This window comes from Daphnia carinata, chromosome 9, assembly GCF_022539665.2.
Source record: "Daphnia carinata strain CSIRO-1 chromosome 9, CSIRO_AGI_Dcar_HiC_V3, whole genome shotgun sequence".
NCBI classification, from domain to species: domain Eukaryota; kingdom Metazoa; phylum Arthropoda; class Branchiopoda; order Diplostraca; family Daphniidae; genus Daphnia; species Daphnia carinata.
Window position 1 is genome coordinate 3,438,843 of NC_081339.1, and position 18,326 is coordinate 3,457,168.

General features: G+C 41.9%; 5 protein-coding genes across 7 annotated transcripts; 1 reads left to right on the forward strand and 4 right to left on the reverse strand.

Annotated features, from left to right (window-relative positions):
- Positions 1–1,219: 1,219 nt before the first annotated feature.
- LOC130688301 (protein C12orf4 homolog) lies at positions 1,220–3,178 on the reverse strand. 2 transcript variants are annotated; one of them, XM_059496969.1, is made up of 6 exons: positions 2,986–3,178; positions 2,125–2,916; positions 1,958–2,065; positions 1,681–1,902; positions 1,383–1,581; positions 1,220–1,329 (listed from the first exon to the last, which is right to left on the reverse strand). In XM_059496969.1, the coding sequence occupies exons 1-5, from the start codon at positions 3,073–3,075 to the stop codon at positions 1,393–1,395; spliced, it is 1,401 nt and encodes a 466-aa protein (XP_059352952.1). In that variant the 5' UTR covers positions 3,076–3,178; the 3' UTR covers positions 1,220–1,329; positions 1,383–1,392. The 2 variants fall into 2 exon arrangements, with proteins under 2 accessions (XP_059352952.1, XP_057367263.1); XM_057511280.2 differs by having other exon boundaries at positions 1,220–1,581.
- Positions 3,179–3,203: 25 nt separating this feature from the next.
- On the reverse strand, positions 3,204–6,616 carry LOC130688515 (histone acetyltransferase KAT7-like). Its single transcript, XM_059496957.1, has 10 exons — positions 6,578–6,616; positions 5,847–6,325; positions 5,619–5,788; positions 5,254–5,547; positions 5,055–5,192; positions 4,735–4,997; positions 4,452–4,678; positions 3,924–4,117; positions 3,768–3,854; positions 3,204–3,703 (listed from the first exon to the last, which is right to left on the reverse strand). The coding sequence occupies exons 1-10, from the start codon at positions 6,599–6,601 to the stop codon at positions 3,333–3,335; spliced, it is 2,247 nt and encodes a 748-aa protein (XP_059352940.1). The 5' UTR covers positions 6,602–6,616; the 3' UTR covers positions 3,204–3,332.
- A 1,289-nt stretch (positions 6,617–7,905) lies between these two features.
- LOC130688276 (2-oxoadipate dehydrogenase complex component E1-like) lies at positions 7,906–11,820 on the reverse strand. The gene is made up of 16 exons (XM_057511249.2): positions 11,618–11,820; positions 11,431–11,554; positions 10,977–11,359; positions 10,823–10,918; positions 10,615–10,762; positions 10,458–10,540; positions 10,113–10,395; positions 9,935–10,036; positions 9,699–9,858; positions 9,422–9,638; positions 9,220–9,365; positions 9,105–9,153; positions 8,974–9,039; positions 8,866–8,907; positions 8,649–8,800; positions 7,906–8,589 (listed from the first exon to the last, which is right to left on the reverse strand). The coding sequence occupies exons 1-16, from the start codon at positions 11,766–11,768 to the stop codon at positions 8,038–8,040; spliced, it is 2,754 nt and encodes a 917-aa protein (XP_057367232.1). The 5' UTR covers positions 11,769–11,820; the 3' UTR covers positions 7,906–8,037.
- Positions 11,821–11,951: 131 nt separating this feature from the next.
- LOC130688514 (probable cardiolipin synthase (CMP-forming)) lies at positions 11,952–13,170 on the forward strand. The gene is made up of 5 exons (XM_059496973.1): positions 11,952–12,405; positions 12,464–12,593; positions 12,666–12,751; positions 12,812–12,969; positions 13,039–13,170. Exons 1-5 carry the CDS (start codon positions 12,019–12,021, stop codon positions 13,130–13,132), a joined length of 855 nt encoding a protein of 284 aa, XP_059352956.1. The 5' UTR covers positions 11,952–12,018; the 3' UTR covers positions 13,133–13,170.
- A 37-nt stretch (positions 13,171–13,207) lies between these two features.
- Positions 13,208–18,215, reverse strand: LOC130688274 (nuclear factor related to kappa-B-binding protein-like). 2 transcript variants are annotated; one of them, XM_057511247.1, is made up of 10 exons: positions 17,945–18,215; positions 17,300–17,847; positions 16,542–17,212; positions 16,022–16,482; positions 15,499–15,940; positions 15,278–15,365; positions 14,887–15,219; positions 14,525–14,816; positions 14,163–14,463; positions 13,208–14,107 (listed from the first exon to the last, which is right to left on the reverse strand). In XM_057511247.1, the coding sequence occupies exons 2-10, from the start codon at positions 17,826–17,828 to the stop codon at positions 13,208–13,210; spliced, it is 4,017 nt and encodes a 1,338-aa protein (XP_057367230.1). In that variant the 5' UTR covers positions 17,829–17,847; positions 17,945–18,215. The 2 variants fall into 2 exon arrangements, with proteins under 2 accessions (XP_057367230.1, XP_059352934.1); XM_059496951.1 differs by having other exon boundaries at positions 17,300–18,215.
- Positions 18,216–18,326: the final 111 nt, after the last annotated feature.

Here is an 18,326-nt window from a genome sequence, read left to right on the forward strand (position 1 = left end):
CGGCATAGCCGTATCGATCGGTCGCCGACGTCAGTAACCTCGACTCAAGTCACGTGATCGATACACGCACACACTTTTACAGCCGAGCAAGGCTTTTCGGCCTTGACGAGCGTTGAGGCGGTTCCAACTTCGTTGGTATTTCTTTTTCTTCTTTTTTTTTATCGGTTGAGAGTGGCCAACGTCTCGACGATGGACGTCGATGTTTGGTGCAAGAAAAAAAAAATTCCCGTCTTTTATCTTGGACCGTGACGCCAGACGCATTTTTTTCCCGGTCAAGGTCGGATCAATGACGCTCAGCGCTATCAATTCACGCATCGTCCCGAATGGAAAATTTTTTTTTGTGTAGCGCATAAAGAGCGAGGATGGAAAGAGAACCAGACAAAAGAAGACTTGTCGGGTTAACTCTCTCCCCCTCTGTGTTCAACCCCAACGGGGTGTCCATATGGGGTCAGGCCTCTCCTATTTATGATTGAGAGAGAGAGCCGGAGGGGGACTTCTTTTCCTGACGTAAAACCGTTGGTGTTATTATTTAAAAATATAAATGGAACCCTACAACAGTGTAGGACGTAGTGCACAGGACCCCCTCTAAACCCTCCCTCTTTCCTCCTCTTCTATGTCTGGCAACCGTCTAGACAGTCCGGTTGCTGTATAGTACTAAAGGAGCAGCAGCACTGAAATAAACACACACACAAGCGAACAATTTGACAGAGAGCAAAGACTTTTTTTCGTTCTCGTTGGCTCTTAACCAGAATGGTACAAAGACGAAAAAGCAGGAACTTGGATGGTTCTATTCTATATTTGATGTCTACGCGTCGCCCAGCTCTTTTCGCACAACATCCGCGCAGACGACGCCATTAAAACTAGCAGACGGGAAATCGAAATAGGCAACATCCATTCACGAAAAAGAGGGAGGAAAAAACCCCCAAGAAAGCCATTAAAAATTTCCGGTACTAAAATAATGTAAAGTAAATGACAAATTTCGTGATTCATCTTCCAAAATATAACAGTTATAAGATGTATGGATTTTCTTCTAGATTTTCTTTTTTTTTCTCTCTTGACTTGACATTTTCAACCGCCTACCCCCAAGCAAAAAGGTTATATCCCTCACCTGTAATCGGATCACCTCAAGGTCTATACCTTCCTCTAACCCTCCTCTTAACTAAAAGGATTTCTCTAACATGGTCCCTAATTATTTGTAGTTCTCAAAGGAAAGCCAACGCAGAGGGCGAAACTTTATTACCGGTATCAAACTCGATAAAGCTAGCCCATGTGACACAATTTTCACAAATATTGATCGCTGCAAATAGGTACAGGATACTGAATTCGGCTCTGGTAACCATCTTTGAAGGGAATGATTGATTTATATAATAAAGTTGTGTTACTTGAAAAGAGTCATCGAGCCGCATCTGAACGCAGAACCAACGGATTCGAGACTCGAAAGACGCCAGGAAGCATGGCGGCCAAAGCGTGAAACACTTCGTCGGCAGCGTCTCGAGGTAGCAAAAACTGAAGTGTAGGTGATGAGGCCGTTCCTCTGGCATCGACGCCACCACCATAGGAAGCCAACTCCATCATGAAGCCCTATAATCCCCGAGAAATAATTTTTAAAAAATCCTTTAAACAAACGATTTCGTTGTTGTAGTGGCTCCCTTTATCCCCTTAATAATGCGAATACTACACCTTGACGCATTTGAAGACGAGCTCAGCCCTGCGTAAACACCACGGTACAGTCATCTCTTCGCTGAGCTCGTGCACCAACAGCAAGGGAATGGTCAAGGTCGTGATATCAGAAACAACGGCAGTCCGCAAAATATGGCGGAGGCCCAGGAGTACCGGGTGCCGTGAATTGATCTCGTTCGATCGAACGCTGTCGTCCGATACTAAATGGAACACCACGTGCACCTAAAATATTATTTGTTAACTTTTCTTCTTTATTCAATAAGGCAATATCGAATACCTGGGCGAGATTGGAATGCCGGCTCACGTACATGTCACCAAGCCGTGGGGTTTTCGTTTTAGGTGGGCTACTGTTTAGTTCTTCATCACAGATTCGACGATTCGAAATCTAATCGAAATATCTAGTAAATTTTGAATATTTTCATTAAATTGCGAAATTAACCATACCTGCTGCCTCCAATTGTAGGCATTGGTAGTAAATGTATTCCGAGCATTTTCAAGTTGCAAATCGGCGCGAGGAAAATGAAGTTCGGCTCCCCTTCGACAAATTCGGAGAAATTCTTTCTCCATGCCTGTATAGGCTGACAGCCTATCATCGACTAACAGGACTAGTCCACTTTGATTACTCGAATAGAGCGAGAGAGCCATTTGGAGACGTTGAGGGTCGTTGCTAGTTGTCAATGGCAACCTGCACAGATCTAACACATCAGCTGAAATCAATCTCAAGTTATGAGTTTGTTTCATTTGAGCCCCCAGCTGTATAGTGAAACTCTCTTCCAGACGGAAAACAGTTTCAACATCAATATTCTCCAGGTTACGAGGAACATGCTCAAAATCATCTTCAGGACGTATTGGCAACTGTCCTCCAGTTTCAACAATTTCAGCCATGCCAAGTAGCCATTCTCTAAAGTGTAGCCTCTGTGTTTCTTGAACATTGATGAGTCTGCTTTCCCATCCACTTTCAAAGATTTGCCTTTCTTCACAGTGACGAACTGAAACCTCATTAACTTCTACTTCTGTCAAAAGATCAACAGCATACTGAAGTTCATCTGTTTGTCTTTGAGTTAATTCCTGCCATTCTCTTTCCTGTTCATCAACCAAGTCTTGCATTTGGACGGATAGTTCATATTCTTGAGTTAGAAGCGATTCAACTGCAGGAGACAGAAGAACTCTCTGATAAACATCTGCCATGACTTCTTCATCTGACACTTGCTCGCTGGAGGCATTGGCCAAAATTTCCTGGAAAACAGTGTCAGATTATTGATATCGTTGTTTCAAATACAAATTGACGGATGAAAATGTGCTTACATCTTTGAAGGCTTGCTCAAGTTGCTTCGCAACAAATTCTGTGTCAATCAAACCAGCTAGTGCTTGACTAATCACTTCAGAATCATCCATGACATTCCACAATTTCGATTTTTTTCCAACGTGAAAGTTAAAATTTGATCTTTGCACCAGCTGTTTGTTGACAAACTTACGAATGGGAGTGAATTGACTGAGTACTAAGCAACGTCATCTATTGGCTGCGGAGTAACGACCATTTTTATTTTCAAGAGGGGAGGGGAGAGTAACAGAGAACAGTGGCGCAAGATAAACGGGAAGAGCGAAAAATTTACGAACATAAACACGGAATTTCGGCTAAATAAAAAATTGTTTTAGGGTGGTGGTTCTTGCGGTACGACGAATGGCCGCCACCTTAAGTACTTGGCATCCGTGTGCCTCCATTCAGGCCCACGCCGCTTTGCTCTTTCTTGATACTCTTCAATCACATCGCGTTTTTTCAAAACGATATGCTTTCCCTTCCAATATTTCATCATGCCGAGTGCCTGTAACGTGCTGACTATGTCGTACGCGTTGATTGCCATTTCCTGGCTGAGGTCCTTGATGGAGATCTCTTTACCCGGGTAGGAACAGACGTGTTCTAGTAACACATCTTTCCAGTACGATCTATAAGAGATGAGACCTAAATCAGAAAGTGGCTTTTCTGGAGAACCCACTTTGCCCTCTGTCCGAGTGAGCAAATAGCCTGAAAGGATTAAGAAATGTTTTGTGTGACTCTTTTTTCAACTACATAAACATTTATTAGTTACTGAAATCGATGAGCAGCCGCCCATATCCTTGGCGCTGGTAAGGGGGCAGAGTCATAATACAGGAGACATTATAGTTGAGGAAAGAATCTAATTTTGGTAAGTAAACGGTTGCCATTAAAAGACATTAACAGCTCAAGTATGCAATGAAAAACTCACTTTTCTCTTTGCTGAAATAACCGACACTGTGACAACCTTCCGAGTCGGCGACAGTCATGACGTAGAATAGAAAAGGTTCGACATCGTAGTACAGGGTTTTGGTATCGAGGAAGCACTTTGCCAGTAAACATAGATTCTGGCAGTATGTTTTCTGTTTCTGACCGTCCACCTCCCACACGCTCACCTTCTCTTTCCTAGAATTGAAGAAAAATGGCGCCCTTGTCAAGGCAATAGCACATTTAAAATTTGATGCCAAAAACAATGGGGTAAGGACTGGATAAAGAAGGAGCTGTTTCGTCGTTCGGTGTCGAAGCTAATGGAAACCCCGACCGTTCGATTGTTGATCCAGCGTCTAAAGATGTTGCTCTACAAAGGAAAAGATTGACCTCCAGAAATCTGGAAGATCTACGACGATTTGATGAAAAGTAAAAAGGATTGAAAGAAAATGGGGGAAGGAACTCAAAGACAACGAAGTAGGAATAGGAAAAACAAAAAAATAATAAAGGTGAAACGTAAATTTCGCTTTACCGATAGATCTCGTCACCGGGTGGATGTCTCCAGACACACTTTGCGGCGTGCCTCCTTAATATTGTACGCGAACGCATGTACACTAAACAAAATTCGCAGAGGTAGAGCTTCGGGAGGCGGGCCAAATCGTCGGGATAGGGACTCTGATACCAAACTTCCATCTCGAATCTTCCCATTTCAATAAAGCGAAGCCCACCAGACGCTGGTAAACTCTTCAGTTCCTCCTCCTGTGAATCAAATTCAAAGTCATTTATATTCTCTAAATATTTGAAAACCAAATTACATATTTAGTGCTGGCTTCAGCCTGGGATGCCCGGAATAAAGCCAGATCGTATTCCGACGTGAGGCCTGTAAGGTTAGGTTCCCTTTCTCTCCATTTGTCTTCGGCGTTTTCGTCCAGCTCAGCCGGAGCTGATGTGTCAATATCCTTCCGTTCAGACTTCTGAGCTCGAGCTTGGCGGACTTTCTGCTGTTCTTTTAGTTGATCAGTAGTCGGACCTGATGACCGCGGCGACCTTGGTGTTCGAACATGAAAATCTTGTCGGTCTAATAAAATAATGATTATTATTTTTATGAAGTTGATAACGTCGACTATTGACCTACTTGTACTAATGGCAGACCAGTGATTCAATTGAGATTCTGCATTAAGACGTAGCGCGGCGCATTCACTCATTGTTAAATTATGATAAGATGGACAGGCTTGTAAACTTAGGTGGCGGTCGGTCTTCCCATTCAGATGCCCTATAATTAACGAAAGTGAATAATACAATTTTTACTTGCATCCTATTTGCAGTTTTCATACCTGAAGAATCGCATCCAGCCATTGGGCACTTTCTCTCTTCCATGGTTGGGGTGTTACAGCTTTCTTGAGATGAAGGAGCGCTACCACTGTAGCTACTTATTTCTTTGGGTTGCAGTTTGCGATTTGCAGCTGAGGCAGATTTACCTTTTGCTGCAGCTGGCTTCCGTTTCGCCGTCGCACCACTGGATTTATTACTAACTGGCACTTCAGGTTCGGAATCCGAATCGGAAACCTTACCGATGACATGTTTACTCTTTCTTATCCGGGCACTGGAGGATCTTGTTAATTTCCTCGCTACGAGTTGCATCACATGCAGTTTAGCTCACCAAGTAATTACGAAATATACACAGTTAAAAAAAAATTACCGGGTTGTTTTCCTTGTGTTTTATTCTCTCCTTCACTATCAGATGACTTCCTAGCTGCTGGTCTGGGTTGAACTCTTGCACGGGGACCTTTTGACTTGGATTGGTTGACCTGGTTTCCAGATTCTGTATCTGAATCAGACACTTCAGATGACTGCAACACTGTACTTTTCCTAATTTCACAAAAAAATCTTCATTTGAGCACAAAGCAAAAACACACAATTATAATACTTGGGGTTTGGAGTAGCCTCACTGTCACTGCTCATGCTGCTATTTTCTGGGCTGAAAATACTCCTCATTTTTTGCTGTAATTTAGGACTTTTGTTGCTTGCTTCAGAAACATTTGCACTTGAACTTGGTTGAGGTTGCTTTTTGACTGGTGTGCTGTTCTTAGCAGGGGGTTTCTTGGGAGGTTTTGTAGGCACTGCAGCGGCTCCTTTTTTCGGGGGTAGGGTTTGCTTTGTCCTTGTTGCTGCATTTTGTTTTTTCTTGGGTTCATCTTTTTTCACAAGATTTTCTTTTTTGGGGCCAGAATCAGAACTAGAATTGGTGCTAGACACTCGTGTTCTATTTAACTTTTTTTTAACTGATGGCTTGTTAGCTGAAGCTTGTGAACTTTCAGAATCAGAACTACTTGAATCACTTCCAGATGATGATGAAGATGAACTATCACTACTGCTACTTGAGCTTGAGTCTTCTGATGTACTCACCTAGTGAATATAATTTTATAACACACGAGATGTAGGGTTAGCCGATATCTTATAACACGAGAATTTTTGTGGAATATTTTGCTATGAAATTTGGTGAGTGATTCCTAACAGGTTGCGCATTTTCAAAGTGCTATTTGAATATTGACCACACAAAATGTTTCCCATAGACAATCCCTTGCAAGTATATCCAAGAAGTACAGAAGTAAATCATTTTGAAGCGAATTTTAAACCGATTAAAATGGTTTAACATACCCTTTTTTTAGATTTGCTGGACATTTTTGCATGGCGTTGACAGGGGATCAATGCTACTATGTTTGAGGCTGCTCTAGTTTGTTTATTGACAACACTTTATCCGCCATTTTTTAGTGTGTTGTGTGTTGGTTTTTGAATCGGCGAATCAACATACAACTGTACAAGCCATCATGAATTTTAATGTGGGGGCATTTAGTGAAAGTCTAAAATGTTCCTATCAACAATTTTGTAAACAGGAAACAGAGAGTAGAGAATCCAATCGCCGATTGTTGGTGAAACTAAAAAAATTCGAAGCGAAATCTTTCGATTTGGTAGCACAAACACAAAGTGCCCAACAGCTACGAAATCAATTTGAAAAAATGCTTATGCAACATAATCCTTTATTTTGGGCGCAACTTCAAAGAAATATTGCTACAACTACAGTGGATGTTGATTGCCCATTGCCTGGGTGTAGTGGCTTGAAACATATGAAAGAGAAGGTTGTTAACAGTTCACACAATTCTTCAACTTCAGAACAACACTCTTTACATGAAGAAGGGATTTGGCCTCACACTCCATCTCCTGTAATAGATATGGATATGCAGCGAATGGCCTGTAGTAACACAAAAAATCTAAATATTTTTTCTTCTACGCCACATCATAAGGAAAAGAATGAAAATCGAAGTACAACAAAAGATAGAAGGGTTATAAACAGTAATTTGGTGCCAAACCATAAAGAAACTATGCATATCTCAAGTCCTCGGGGAAGTGAAGAAACTAAACAAGTCTCATTATCTACACCGGAAATCCACCATCCTCCCCATAATTTGGCAACACCTCAGCAAGAAAATCAGTTTGTTTCGTCAAGTAATACTTTCTCCAGTGCTACAACTAAAGAAGAAACATCCTGTGCATTGGCAATAACATCCATTGCAAATTTAGGTACAATGAATAAGGAATCAAGTGAAGATGTCCTTGAACATTATTTAGATAAAGAAAAGGAAGAAAAGGCGATTTTTTCCCCATTATCCACAAGTGAAATAAAGCATCCTTCAATGCAAACGGCAGTAATCCCGGTAGATGAACCGGTTGTGTTTGAACCTGAGGATACCAATAACGTTAATGACGATATCCAGGAGTTACAGTCCAATACCACTGCTGTTGGCGAATCAGTAGAGCTGGTTCGTGCTTCTCAATCTCCTAACAAGATTAAGCCTTTTCGTTTAGACTCTGATTCTGATTGCGCCGACGATCCGATCTCTGGTCCGCTGAGTGGCCAAAATGTAGGAGGTGACGACTCTGACTCATTTTGGAATTGAGCAAATGCAGCTACTTTATTCCACTGAATCCCATATTAGCATTGTATTTGTAGTTTTTTGCAAATAAATTTAAAATATCAAGCACCAAATCTTGGTTTTAACAGTAAGCTTGTAGAACAATGAATGTACCGCGATATTGCGCTGAGAATGCTAAGGAGGCGTTTAACCAGAGAAAATGTCTTTCACTAAATTGGTTACCTCGATTTTGTGCTGGGCAGAAATCCCGACAGCAGGCGCTGCCAAAACTGGGCGGCCAGAATAGCGAAGGTTAATACCAACTACATTGCGAAAACGGGGTTCAACAAAGTTCCAGGCACCTCCGTTACGAGGCTCTTCTTGGCACCAGATAAATTCCTTCGCATTTGAGTATTTGGCCACCAGCTTTTGGATACCAAGAGCCGGGAAAGGACACAGTTCTTCCAAACGGATAATAGCTACGTCTTTCAACCCCTTTTCTTGGCGTTGCTGGTTAAGAGCATAATAGTGCTTTCCACTGACGAAAAGCATTCGTCGGACATCCGAAGGAGATTCCAATGTGTCATCTAACACAGGTTGAAATGAGGTGCCAGGAGCTAAATCTTGTAATGTTGATACTGCAGCTGGGAAACGAAGAAGTAATTTCGGGCCAGCGACGATAAGGGGCTTGCGAAATGGGCGTACAACTTGCCGTCGAAGTAAATGGAAAATTTGAGCGGGTGTGGTAGGATTGACCACCTAACGAAAAATGTTCAACCATTAATTTGAATTTTTGTTTAATTTACGGCGTCAATTACCTGCATATTGATATCGTCACAATCAGCAATGTCCTCTCGGCTGTCAGTCAACTGCAAAAAGCGTTCAATTCGACAAGTGGAGTGCTCAGGTCCAGCACCATCAAAGCCATGAGGTAACACCATCACTAATCCACTCTGTAGCTGCCACTTAGCTATTAAAAGTTGTAATTTATTTTACACGAAGGCATTTACGGTATCAATAAATTAATTTGGATACTCTCGCCCGATGTCACAAACGTATCGATGATAATTTGAGCCCCTGAATCGTAAAAATCAAATCTTGTTACATGCCGAAAAATTTTCGAAATCAACTGAAGATATAGACCATTGAAGAAATCGCCGAACTGAGCTTCCCATATGCACAGAGCGTCCGGACGGCCGACACTATTACCTTTGGCCACAACAAGAAAAAGATGTCACAATCATTCCCCAGGTTGCTTTAAAAGATCTCCGTACCATACTCAAAAGCCAAAACCGCTTCTTCCGACAAGATGCTGTTGGCAACCTATAAAATTCAAAAATTCAGCTGAAATTTTTTTTTAACTACGATTCAAATCCTTTTGTTCCATACCTCCAGATGACCTTGGCTACCGTCAGGTGTTCCAAGATCGTTTAAGGGAATATAAACTTCATTCGACTGTTGGTCTACTAACATGCAATGACGCTGTGAAAATGTGCCACGACCGACGTCCTGTCCACTAATTCGGCAATCATAACCTAAGACAATTTTGCTTACAGTTCTCGTTATTAAATGTTGGGTCCAAAATATCTACCTTGATAAAGCAAAGAGGCTATCGCCAAAGATTCTGCCGTTGACCAGTCCAAGTTAGTGCCACTCAAAATTTTGGTAAGACGAGCATCAACGTGGCCTCTTTTTAACGTTGGGTGGAGGGAAAAATTACTAGGTATGTGAACGGACCTAGCCCCCACCCATCGTAAAACGTCTAAATCCACACCAGTATCCCAGGATGTGATATCTCCCGTTGCTGTCTGTTACACCAAACAAATTCCTAATACAAAGCTTCTATCTGAACAATGGTGAAATGAAACCTTAAGCGCTTTTGACTGTTGTTCTCCAACTTGGCTGTAGCTTGCTGAGGCTGAAGGTGAGTATGAATCTGCTTCTTTGAACGCAATACTCATCTGGTTCGTATGGATTGTTAGCAAGTTTTGATGGGCTTCTTTGTCCATAACTCCTTCATCTATGAGCCTATAAAAATATTGGTATTATAATGGTATTACAAACTTAGCCACGATCGTGTTTGATCTTTGTACTATTGATATACTTTCGGCAGTAGGCATCAGGTATGGAGCAGCCGCGAGAATGAATAGCTGAATACATAACGGGGTTAGTGAATGTTGGCTCGTCCATTTCATTGTGACCCCACCTGAATATTGGATAGATTATTAAAAAATAACGTGCAGGAAAACATGCGCTCACTCCTAATAGTCAAATTTTTATACCTTCTGTAGCAAAGCACATCTACGAAAATATCACGTCGAAATTTTTTCCTGTAGTTCCATGCCAAACGTGCGGCACGAACAACCGCTTCGGGATCATCTCCATTGACATGAATGATCGGCACCCCAATCGATTTAGCTATATCACTGCAATATCGTGACGAACGAGCGCGATCTGCAGGGGTGGTGTAGCCTACTTGGTTGTTGACAATTAAGTGTAAAGAACCTCCAACAGTAAAATGTGGAACTTGGCTAAATGCAAGCGTTTCCTGCACAACTCCTTGACCTAATGCGAATCGTTCACTGATAGTAAAAATTGATTTTAAAAAACCAAAATTAATATCACACCTGAAATGGCAGCATCTCCATGTACCTGTAGACAAATCACGCGATCACCCATATTTCCAGAGCCGTAATCACCCTCTTGAATCCTGGAGCACCCAAAATTGAACATTTCCATGAACGAGATATTGGTTTAGTTTTAGTGTTAACCGAATTTGGTTACCTTTGCTGTTCAGCACGCACCCTTCCTGCCGTAAACGGATTCGCAGCCTCTAAATGAGAGGGATTGGGAAGCATGGTAACCGACACACTTTTTCCATCGAAATTTAATTTTGTCACACTAGTTAAGTGAGACAATACATCACCAATTCCTAGAAGTGAGAACATGCTAACAAGCAATATTGAATTAGTGATTTACTAGAATATGTTACCCTTCGTTCCAACAGGAAGTTCACTTCGGCCCTTCATTTTACTAAACATGAGTTCGTATGGGCAATTTAGCATACCGGTTAGCAGGTTCAGTCTCCCTGCATTATTGGTTTTTACATTTAAAAATGATTAAGATGGTATTAATTCAAAATTTACCGCGATGAGCCATACACATGAATACATGCTCGGCATCGTGAGCAGAAGCCAATTTGAAAATTTCCCTATAGAAGGGTATGCAGCTCTCTGCCCCTTCTCCTCCATAACGTTTCACTGTGGGAAATTTAGACCCGACAAAGTTGTCGAAGTTTTGGGAAATTATCATAGACTCAGCTACTTCCTTCTTTGTTACAGGATCAACTTCCAAGGAACTAATTGCCTCATGTTCAGCGATTAACCATCCTCTTTCTTCAAGGGACTCAATGTGCATAAACTCAACTCCGGTTGAACTGCAATACATTTTTTGTAATTGCTGCACAACATCAGAAGTTTGTTCAGTATCAGGTAATCCATAGAATAATGGAGATAATTCAGGTACATTACTGTAGGGAAACAAATGGTTTTTACACTCATCAGATTTTGTAATATGCTATCCATAAGTATTATTTAATACTGTGTTTCTTGCAAATTAAGTGGATCAAGAGCAGCCTTCAGATGACCATATCTGTGATATGCCTCAACCAATCTAAGAAGGTTGGGATTTTGATCTCGAAAATGGTAATTTCCTTCTTTACCATCTAAGCAAATAAAAGTGGAACAGGTACTATAACAATGTGATTTTACATTAAAAACCAAAGCACCTGCATTATTGGTATGAGAAGCATGGATTTGGGGTTTAAAACCGTAAACGCCCTGTCTACTATGATAACCCCGAAAGGAAGAAAGAGGTGAAACTACCCGTTGAAAATATTTCAAATTACATTGATTCCGACACAACATCAAACTCGTCATTCTTTATTAATCAAAGGTCGTGATTTATTATTTTTTTACTTTCTATTTCTGTCTGCTAAAAACAATTATAAAAATGAATTATAAAAAACATAAGAAGTACATACAGCTGCCGTTTGTCGGGGCTGCTTTTGAGCTTGCAGCACGTTTCACAGATGGCATGTTGATATTAAAAACAACAACCGAGAACTCTAGATACTTGCATGCATTTGCTTGTGCCTTTTAAAATCGTTTTAAAAGGCATGATATCATAATGTGCAGCATGAACCTTCTCAGGCTATCCAGCATTTTTAAAACGTGCAATTCAAATATAACGTCGTCGGTGTTACGTTACCGATCAACCTCTGTAATGGTGTGTCAACTGCAACGTTTTCGCCATATCGCACATTACCGGAAAAAAGGAATGAAAAACGTTGCACTTATGTCCCAAGTATTTGAAAATGTAAAGAGCCTTAAACTGTACTCCACTCAAAATCTTCCAGGAAAAAACGTTAAAGACCAGACCGAGAATATCCTCACGATACCAAATTTTCTTACTGTTGGCAGAATGATAATGTGTCCAATACTTGGCTATCTAGTCATCCAAAATGATTATCCTACTGCATTTGGCTTATTTGTGATTGCTGGAATCACTGATTTAGTATGTGTTTATATAAATCTGATTGTTTGTAATTCTAATAGGCATTTTTTTATTGTAGCTTGATGGATGGATAGCCAGAACATTTCCCAGCCAGTCTTCTTTAGCTGGGAGTTTTCTAGACCCTTTGGCTGATAAATTGCTCATAGGAACCCTTTTCATTAGTCTTACCTTTAGTGGAGTTATTCCAAGTAATGCATTTAAGGTTAAGATAAGCTAACAAACTATTATTCAAAAAAGCTATTTAAAATTTTTTCTTACAGTGCCACTTACTGTACTTATTGTTGCGAGAGATTCTTTACTTGTTGCTTCTGGTTTCTATGTTCGCTACATCTCTTTGGAGCCACCTGTAAGTTGTTTTGATGCCAGGATAACCATTTATTTGTCTCATTTATCATTTATTACGAAGCGAACTGTGGGTCGTTATTTCGATCCCTCGTTGGCTACAGCACAATTAGCGCCAACAAATATTTCGAAATTCAACACTGCCGTTCAGCTACTGCTCGTGGCCTGCAGTCTTGCCGTCCCTGCATTTAGTGTTGGAGAACCAATTCTGCCCGTTTTATGGTAACGTGATCACGTTATTTCATTTGTTAAATCATGAAGCGTGTATTAACACGACCGAAATAATTACAGGTATGTGACAGGAACGACAACCGTCTTATCGGGACTCAGTTATGTGTTTGCTAAAAACACTTATCGCATCATAACGCGATCTCGTGCAAAATGAAACATGAATGTAGACAAATTATGTGAATTTAGTGATAATCCAACATTTTTCCCTAATAAAATTCAACAATAGGTGCTATACATCAGAGCTTTTGGGTGGTGGTGGTTGTGGGGGTGCGACGAGTCGGGCTACAAACGCTGGTTTGGGTTGCTGCCCCGCTGGCTGTTGTTGCTGTTGCTGGGAAAGGGTGGCCACTCGAACGCCACGGATGTTAATTGTCCCACCTTGAAAGCCTGCAGGCAAAAGAATAGACTGGGCCCCTTTGACGTTCTGCAAAAGAACAGTGGTAGGTTGATTCGTCGATGACGAGGCTCCAACGTTCAGCCCTGCTATAGCTGATAGGGGTAGTTGAACAACTCCCGTCTTAGCTCCTCCTTTGTGATGGGCGTTGGTCAAGGACAACAAATTTTCTAAAGTGATCACTTGCTGTTGTTGAGTTCCTCCACCAGGCCCAGTCACTACCCTGGCTAGTACCGGCCGCGCTGCCCCGGTCGTCGGACTAGATGGCACTGCTTTACGTACACTGGCCATGCTGACAGCAATGTTGGGCCTCACCATGCGAGTGTTGGGACCCATTTGTCCGGCAATTGATGTCGAACTTAGGTTGATTAATTTGTTATTAACCATCACAAGTCTCGGAGCACTGGATGTCGATGGTGAATTTCCACTGCTGGCCGTAGTCGGTGTTGGAGGCCGTATGAGGAAAGTTTGAACAGGAGATGTAACTGAATTGCTCGTACTAACAACTTGTCTTCCAGCTAGGCGTACAGGGCTTCCAGGAAATCGTGCTCTGGCTGTGTTCGCCATTATTCCTGACACTGTAGCGGCAGTAACCGGTATATTTAATCTTATTATGCTGGAAGCCGAGGATGTTGGCACTGAGATAGTCGTAGGTGGCACATTTGGAACAGGTGCCCGTGGGCTTGAAAGTAAAGCTGTATTCGTGGTCTTTCCTGACGTAGGAGATAAGATAACCTGGACAAAAATGATTTTAACAATGTTCTGTCGGATTCAGAGATTCTTCCATTACCTGCTTGATGGACGAATTTCCATTTACAAGCGTCGGCGTGCCGATAACTTTTTGTCCTTGAAGACCACCCTGTTGCTGGGCAGAAATCTGGAGAGTTCTAGCTAAAAGTGCAGTTGGTAAATTGGCTGGTGCTGCCACACGAATGGTTTGAATTCCAGTCGATGTCGTGATCTGAAAAGTTTGTATGGTGGCCGGGCCGGCTCCGGTACTCGGCGTAATCCCTGTGACGGTCACTGGTGTTGTGACAGTCGGGGTTGAGCCAGAGGGAGACGCAACTACTACTGGCGCTGTTAGAGATTTACTATTGAAACAAAACAGTGGATTATAGAAACCATATAGCATTTTCTAAAGTTCCTAGTTACCTTAGCTCTTGGCGAACTGTTACAATGGGTGAATTATTTAACTTGACTGGGGTACTTTTCATGACTGCGACCGAAACGGGTGCTTGTACAGGAATTTGGATTTCCGGGACTGAAGGGGGCTGTATGATAGGCGCTTGCGAAACAGGACTGGTTGCCGGAATCGGAACAGGCGGCGGGATTTTACTGTTTTTCGCGGACGCAGGACTACTTCCAACGCCAGACGAACGACGCTGCTCACTTCGTGGCTTTTTAACTCTACTAGGCATACCCTGATGTTGTTTGTGTAGTTGTTCTATGGAGATAATAAATAATACTTATTAGTAATTAGGTTATGGAATATAAATAATAAACATTTCTTCTACCGAATTCAGCTTCTGAGCGATGACGATGTAAATAGATCCATACTTTCCGAGCGGAATCGTACTTCACGCATGGATCTGCCTCGTAATGAAGTCGATCAAGGGCGCCACTAACGACAGAATGAAGAGAAGCCTCGGCACCGGATGCCAGGTACTGAGATTCCTTCATCAACTCGCATATCTCTGCACGCGTGCCTTCACCGTTAGGCAACCGAGCAGCCGCGTCGCGAACCAACGATAGGAGGGTGACGCAAGCTGGGCGATCCGGAACCATTAGATTATGGCCACGTACCTTGCTCGACGGCTGACCAACTCCTTGGCCAGGTGTGTAAACGCCTATAATGCGTGAATGGAAGTTAGGTGCAAAACGTACGTAAATAAATACAAAGCTTACCTTTAACCGGGCCCACGATACTCTCATAGCCATGTTGTCGGAAAGTAAACGCTTTATGCGGTTGACAGTATCGGAGACGCTCTTGTTCCTGCAGACGAAAGAAAAAACACACTTAACCTTTTAGACAAGAGATGGATTATTTCAAGGAAAATGGACAAAGACAAACGAAAATAAAAAAAAAAAACCTGGCTACAATTACAGAAACTGATTACGACATATACCTGATAAATCGCCTTGTCTTCGGCTGTACTTGGCTTTACTGTCCAAGATGTTACGGATCGTGGTGGGTGAACCACATCTGCAGAATCGAATAACGAGGAAGAACCCACGTCTGAAATATCCTCACTGAGGTCAAGACCCGAAACCAAATTCAAAGTTGGATCAGGTGGTGAACTGAGCATGGAATCGTTCAACTCGCTAGTGCCTTCCACGTCAAGCTTGCCTTCAAGACTATTATCCTGCTGCTGTTGGAGCCAAATACCAGACAAATCTTGCAAGAGGGCATCGCTATCTCTGCCTTGGCCACTCCAGGAATGTACGGGGAGTTGACCGAGATCTTGAGCTGCAGATACTAGTCCATGGTCCATCAAGAATTCTAGGGCAGATTGGACTAGGCTCGTCCAGCCATTTGCCCTTTGGTGAACAAGCATCAATTGCGAATACCTGAAAGAAAAAAAATCATATATATAATAATAGTATTCGGCAGAAATGCTCTCTTTGGGATCTTCGAATAAATTAAATTACCATTCATTCAAAGGGGATATTGGGGAGCTACTCCAAACGACCACAGAGTCTGTGGTTTGTTTTAAAGTGGCTGGCAGTTCGTTGTTTATGAGAACTTCCCGCAATAATGTGAAAAAGCTAGAGTGAGTGTCTTGCGTCAAACAGGGAGGCGGTGGAGGTGGAAGAGGAGGTGGTGGAGGAGGTGGAGTAGGACACTTTTCTATGGGAGGAGGAGTAATAGGACGTGGTATTTCGGTTGCTTCTTGTTTTATTTCAGATTCACTCATGATCGTCATACTGCTACGTTCTCCTTGCTCAAAGGTAGCTGAGACCGACTCTGTTCGATCTGGTCGACTTTTTGGGTTCTTAGCTTTTGTCGGTTTTGCCACCGGACCTGAGACGGGCTTCTTAACTTTGCCTTTTTTGGGTGTATCGGCTTCCGAATCTTGTTCATCCGAAGTGCTGCTTGCACTCACAATCGGCTTAACATTGAGAAACATTAAAAACATGTATTAAAATTATTAAGAATAAAATGTTTTACTTTGTTCTTTTTAGGCGATTCCAGGATTTTTGGTGCAGCAGGTCGTTTGTTTAATATGCACATACGAACACGTTGGCCAATATCCTGCAAGGTGGTGTCTTTAAAGCTTTTTTCAAGTGCGAGTTTTCCTTCTCGTTTCAACGAGCGATGCTTGCTTAACATGATTTTGTAAGTTTCCTCGTTCACTTCGTAAACGTTTTTTGAACAGGACACCCGTGACGCCACGTCTAAGACGGGCTTGAAGTCCTCACCAAATCGTCTGGTATCGACATGTTTTTTCGAACTGCTGTCCACAGATAACTTCCCACTAAAAAGCTCATTGCCTGGACAGGCAGTTTTGCTACGTGACAGTTCATCCTCCGCCGTTTTGTCGAGCTTATTTTCCACAACAACAAGATGATTATAGATGTTTTGAGTAAATGTCGACTGAATTGGCTTGATATCACAGCTCAAAGATCCTTGAATTGAACCCAAGTGACGTCGCTGTTTTTTTGAAAGGGGCGGCGGTGGGCCTTCGGGATAATTGTCGTCATCTGAGTTCCTACAATCAATTGCTTTTAATTCGTCAAAGTATCTTTTGCGGACTCGTTCGTCTGTAAGGAAATTGTTTGTTTTGCCACCTGCCACCATTCTGTTATTGCCCTGTGACGGTTGCAAACGAACAGCTTGGCCTTGAGATTGAAAACATGTAAATATAATGAAAAGAAGATTGGAAATGATTTTTTTTTTCAAATATTATTATTTGACATAAAATTTACCAGGTGGCAATTGCGAGGCAGCTTCAATCAACTGTTGTCTGGACATGATAACACTCTGGAGTAAATTAAAATAATAATTTCTCTGCTCTCTTTTCACATTCTTTTTCTGAAGTTTTTGGAAGAGGTTTCTTGTTTGAGCAATATCAGGATTATAGAGGCCACACTCCATCTTCCTGCTGAAGTTCTCGACAGGATTTCCAAACATGAAATTCTGCTTTGAAAAAAGCATAGTCCATGTTTTCTGTCTTTCATTTTCCAAGTCTGTTTGAAAGGCTGGCAAGTACGTATGAAGATGTTGCACATCTTCTAGGGTAAGAACTTCTGATAGCAGGTCAGAGCTAAGCATTTCTGTGAGAACAGAAGCATTTTCACAAATTTGAGTTGGCAACACAACAGATTCTCCTTCCACTGAACAGGTCTCCAATATGGGTTGAGTGTAGTGAGAATGTTGATTCTGGAAAGGTGACTCCGTTAGTCCATCTTCCTGGGCCAATACGTCCATGGATTCATCTTCAAACAGTGGATCCATGACATCACATCAGCAGATGCTGCAAAAAGACAAGGTCAAATCCAGACACTCAATTGCATTCCAGTAAGATCTTGTGATAATCATTCGTATTTGACCATTCGTCGCCGACAGTGCACTACCTGTTTTGCGATGAATAACTTCGGTTTGGCGATTATCACTCGTTGATTGATTTCAAACAGTCACCAAAATATGAAGTGTGTCGGTTTCTGTACGTTCAGCGGAATTCAGCTCCCTAAACGTAAGTCTTAATGCGTAAACCAGGTTACTTTGCCCAGCCAGTTTGTTGGGGATAGCATAGCTCTTTCGGTTTCGGTGCGTTAAAAAGCTTTTTTCCATAATACTTTTTTTGGTGCACAGATCGAGTCGTTTGCTATCCGTGTATCAGGCATAGCCTGCTTGCGCAGAAGTTGCCAAGTTTTTCATTTCTGATTGTTTGGTTTTAAATATATTTAAATTTTACCTTAACAAAAAGCTATTTATTTATGCTTCAATTTTTGA

Coding starts and splice junctions, on each gene's coding strand:
- LOC130688301 (XM_059496969.1), bottom strand. CDS start 3,075: ATGGATGATTCTGAAGTGATTAGTCAAGCACTAGCTGGTTTGATTGAC. Junction 2,917..2,985: donor TTGAGCAAGCCTTCAAAGAT/GTAAGCACATTT, acceptor ACTGTTTTCCAG/GAAATTTTGGCCAATGCCTC. Junction 1,582..1,680: donor TCGTCTTCAAATGCGTCAAG/GTGTAGTATTCG, acceptor CGGGGATTATAG/GGCTTCATGATGGAGTTGGC.
- LOC130688274 (XM_057511247.1), bottom strand. CDS start 17,828: ATGGATCCACTGTTTGAAGATGAATCCATGGACGTATTGGCCCAGGAA. Junction 15,220..15,277: donor TATCGTGGGCCCGGTTAAAG/GTAAGCTTTGTA, acceptor CACGCATTATAG/GCGTTTACACACCTGGCCAA. Junction 14,464..14,524: donor ACAGTTCGCCAAGAGCTAAG/GTAACTAGGAAC, acceptor TTGTTTCAATAG/TAAATCTCTAACAGCGCCAG.
- LOC130688276 (XM_057511249.2), bottom strand. CDS start 11,768: ATGACGAGTTTGATGTTGTGTCGGAATCAATGTAATTTGAAATATTTT. Junction 10,541..10,614: donor GTGCGTGCTGAACAGCAAAG/GTAACCAAATTC, acceptor TGGGTGCTCCAG/GATTCAAGAGGGTGATTACG. Junction 9,859..9,934: donor CCTGATGCCTACTGCCGAAA/GTATATCAATAG, acceptor ATATTTTTATAG/GCTCATAGATGAAGGAGTTA.
- LOC130688515 (XM_059496957.1), bottom strand. CDS start 6,601: ATGTCCAGCAAATCTAAAAAAAGG. Junction 6,326..6,577: donor CCAGCAAATCTAAAAAAAGG/GTATGTTAAACC, acceptor TATATTCACTAG/GTGAGTACATCAGAAGACTC. Junction 4,679..4,734: donor CTGAAGCCAGCACTAAATAT/GTAATTTGGTTT, acceptor TTTGATTCACAG/GAGGAGGAACTGAAGAGTTT.
- LOC130688514 (XM_059496973.1), top strand. CDS start 12,019: ATGTGCAGCATGAACCTTCTCAGGCTATCCAGCATTTTTAAAACGTGC. Junction 12,752..12,811: donor ACATCTCTTTGGAGCCACCT/GTAAGTTGTTTT, acceptor TTTATTACGAAG/CGAACTGTGGGTCGTTATTT. Junction 12,970..13,038: donor CCAATTCTGCCCGTTTTATG/GTAACGTGATCA, acceptor AAATAATTACAG/GTATGTGACAGGAACGACAA.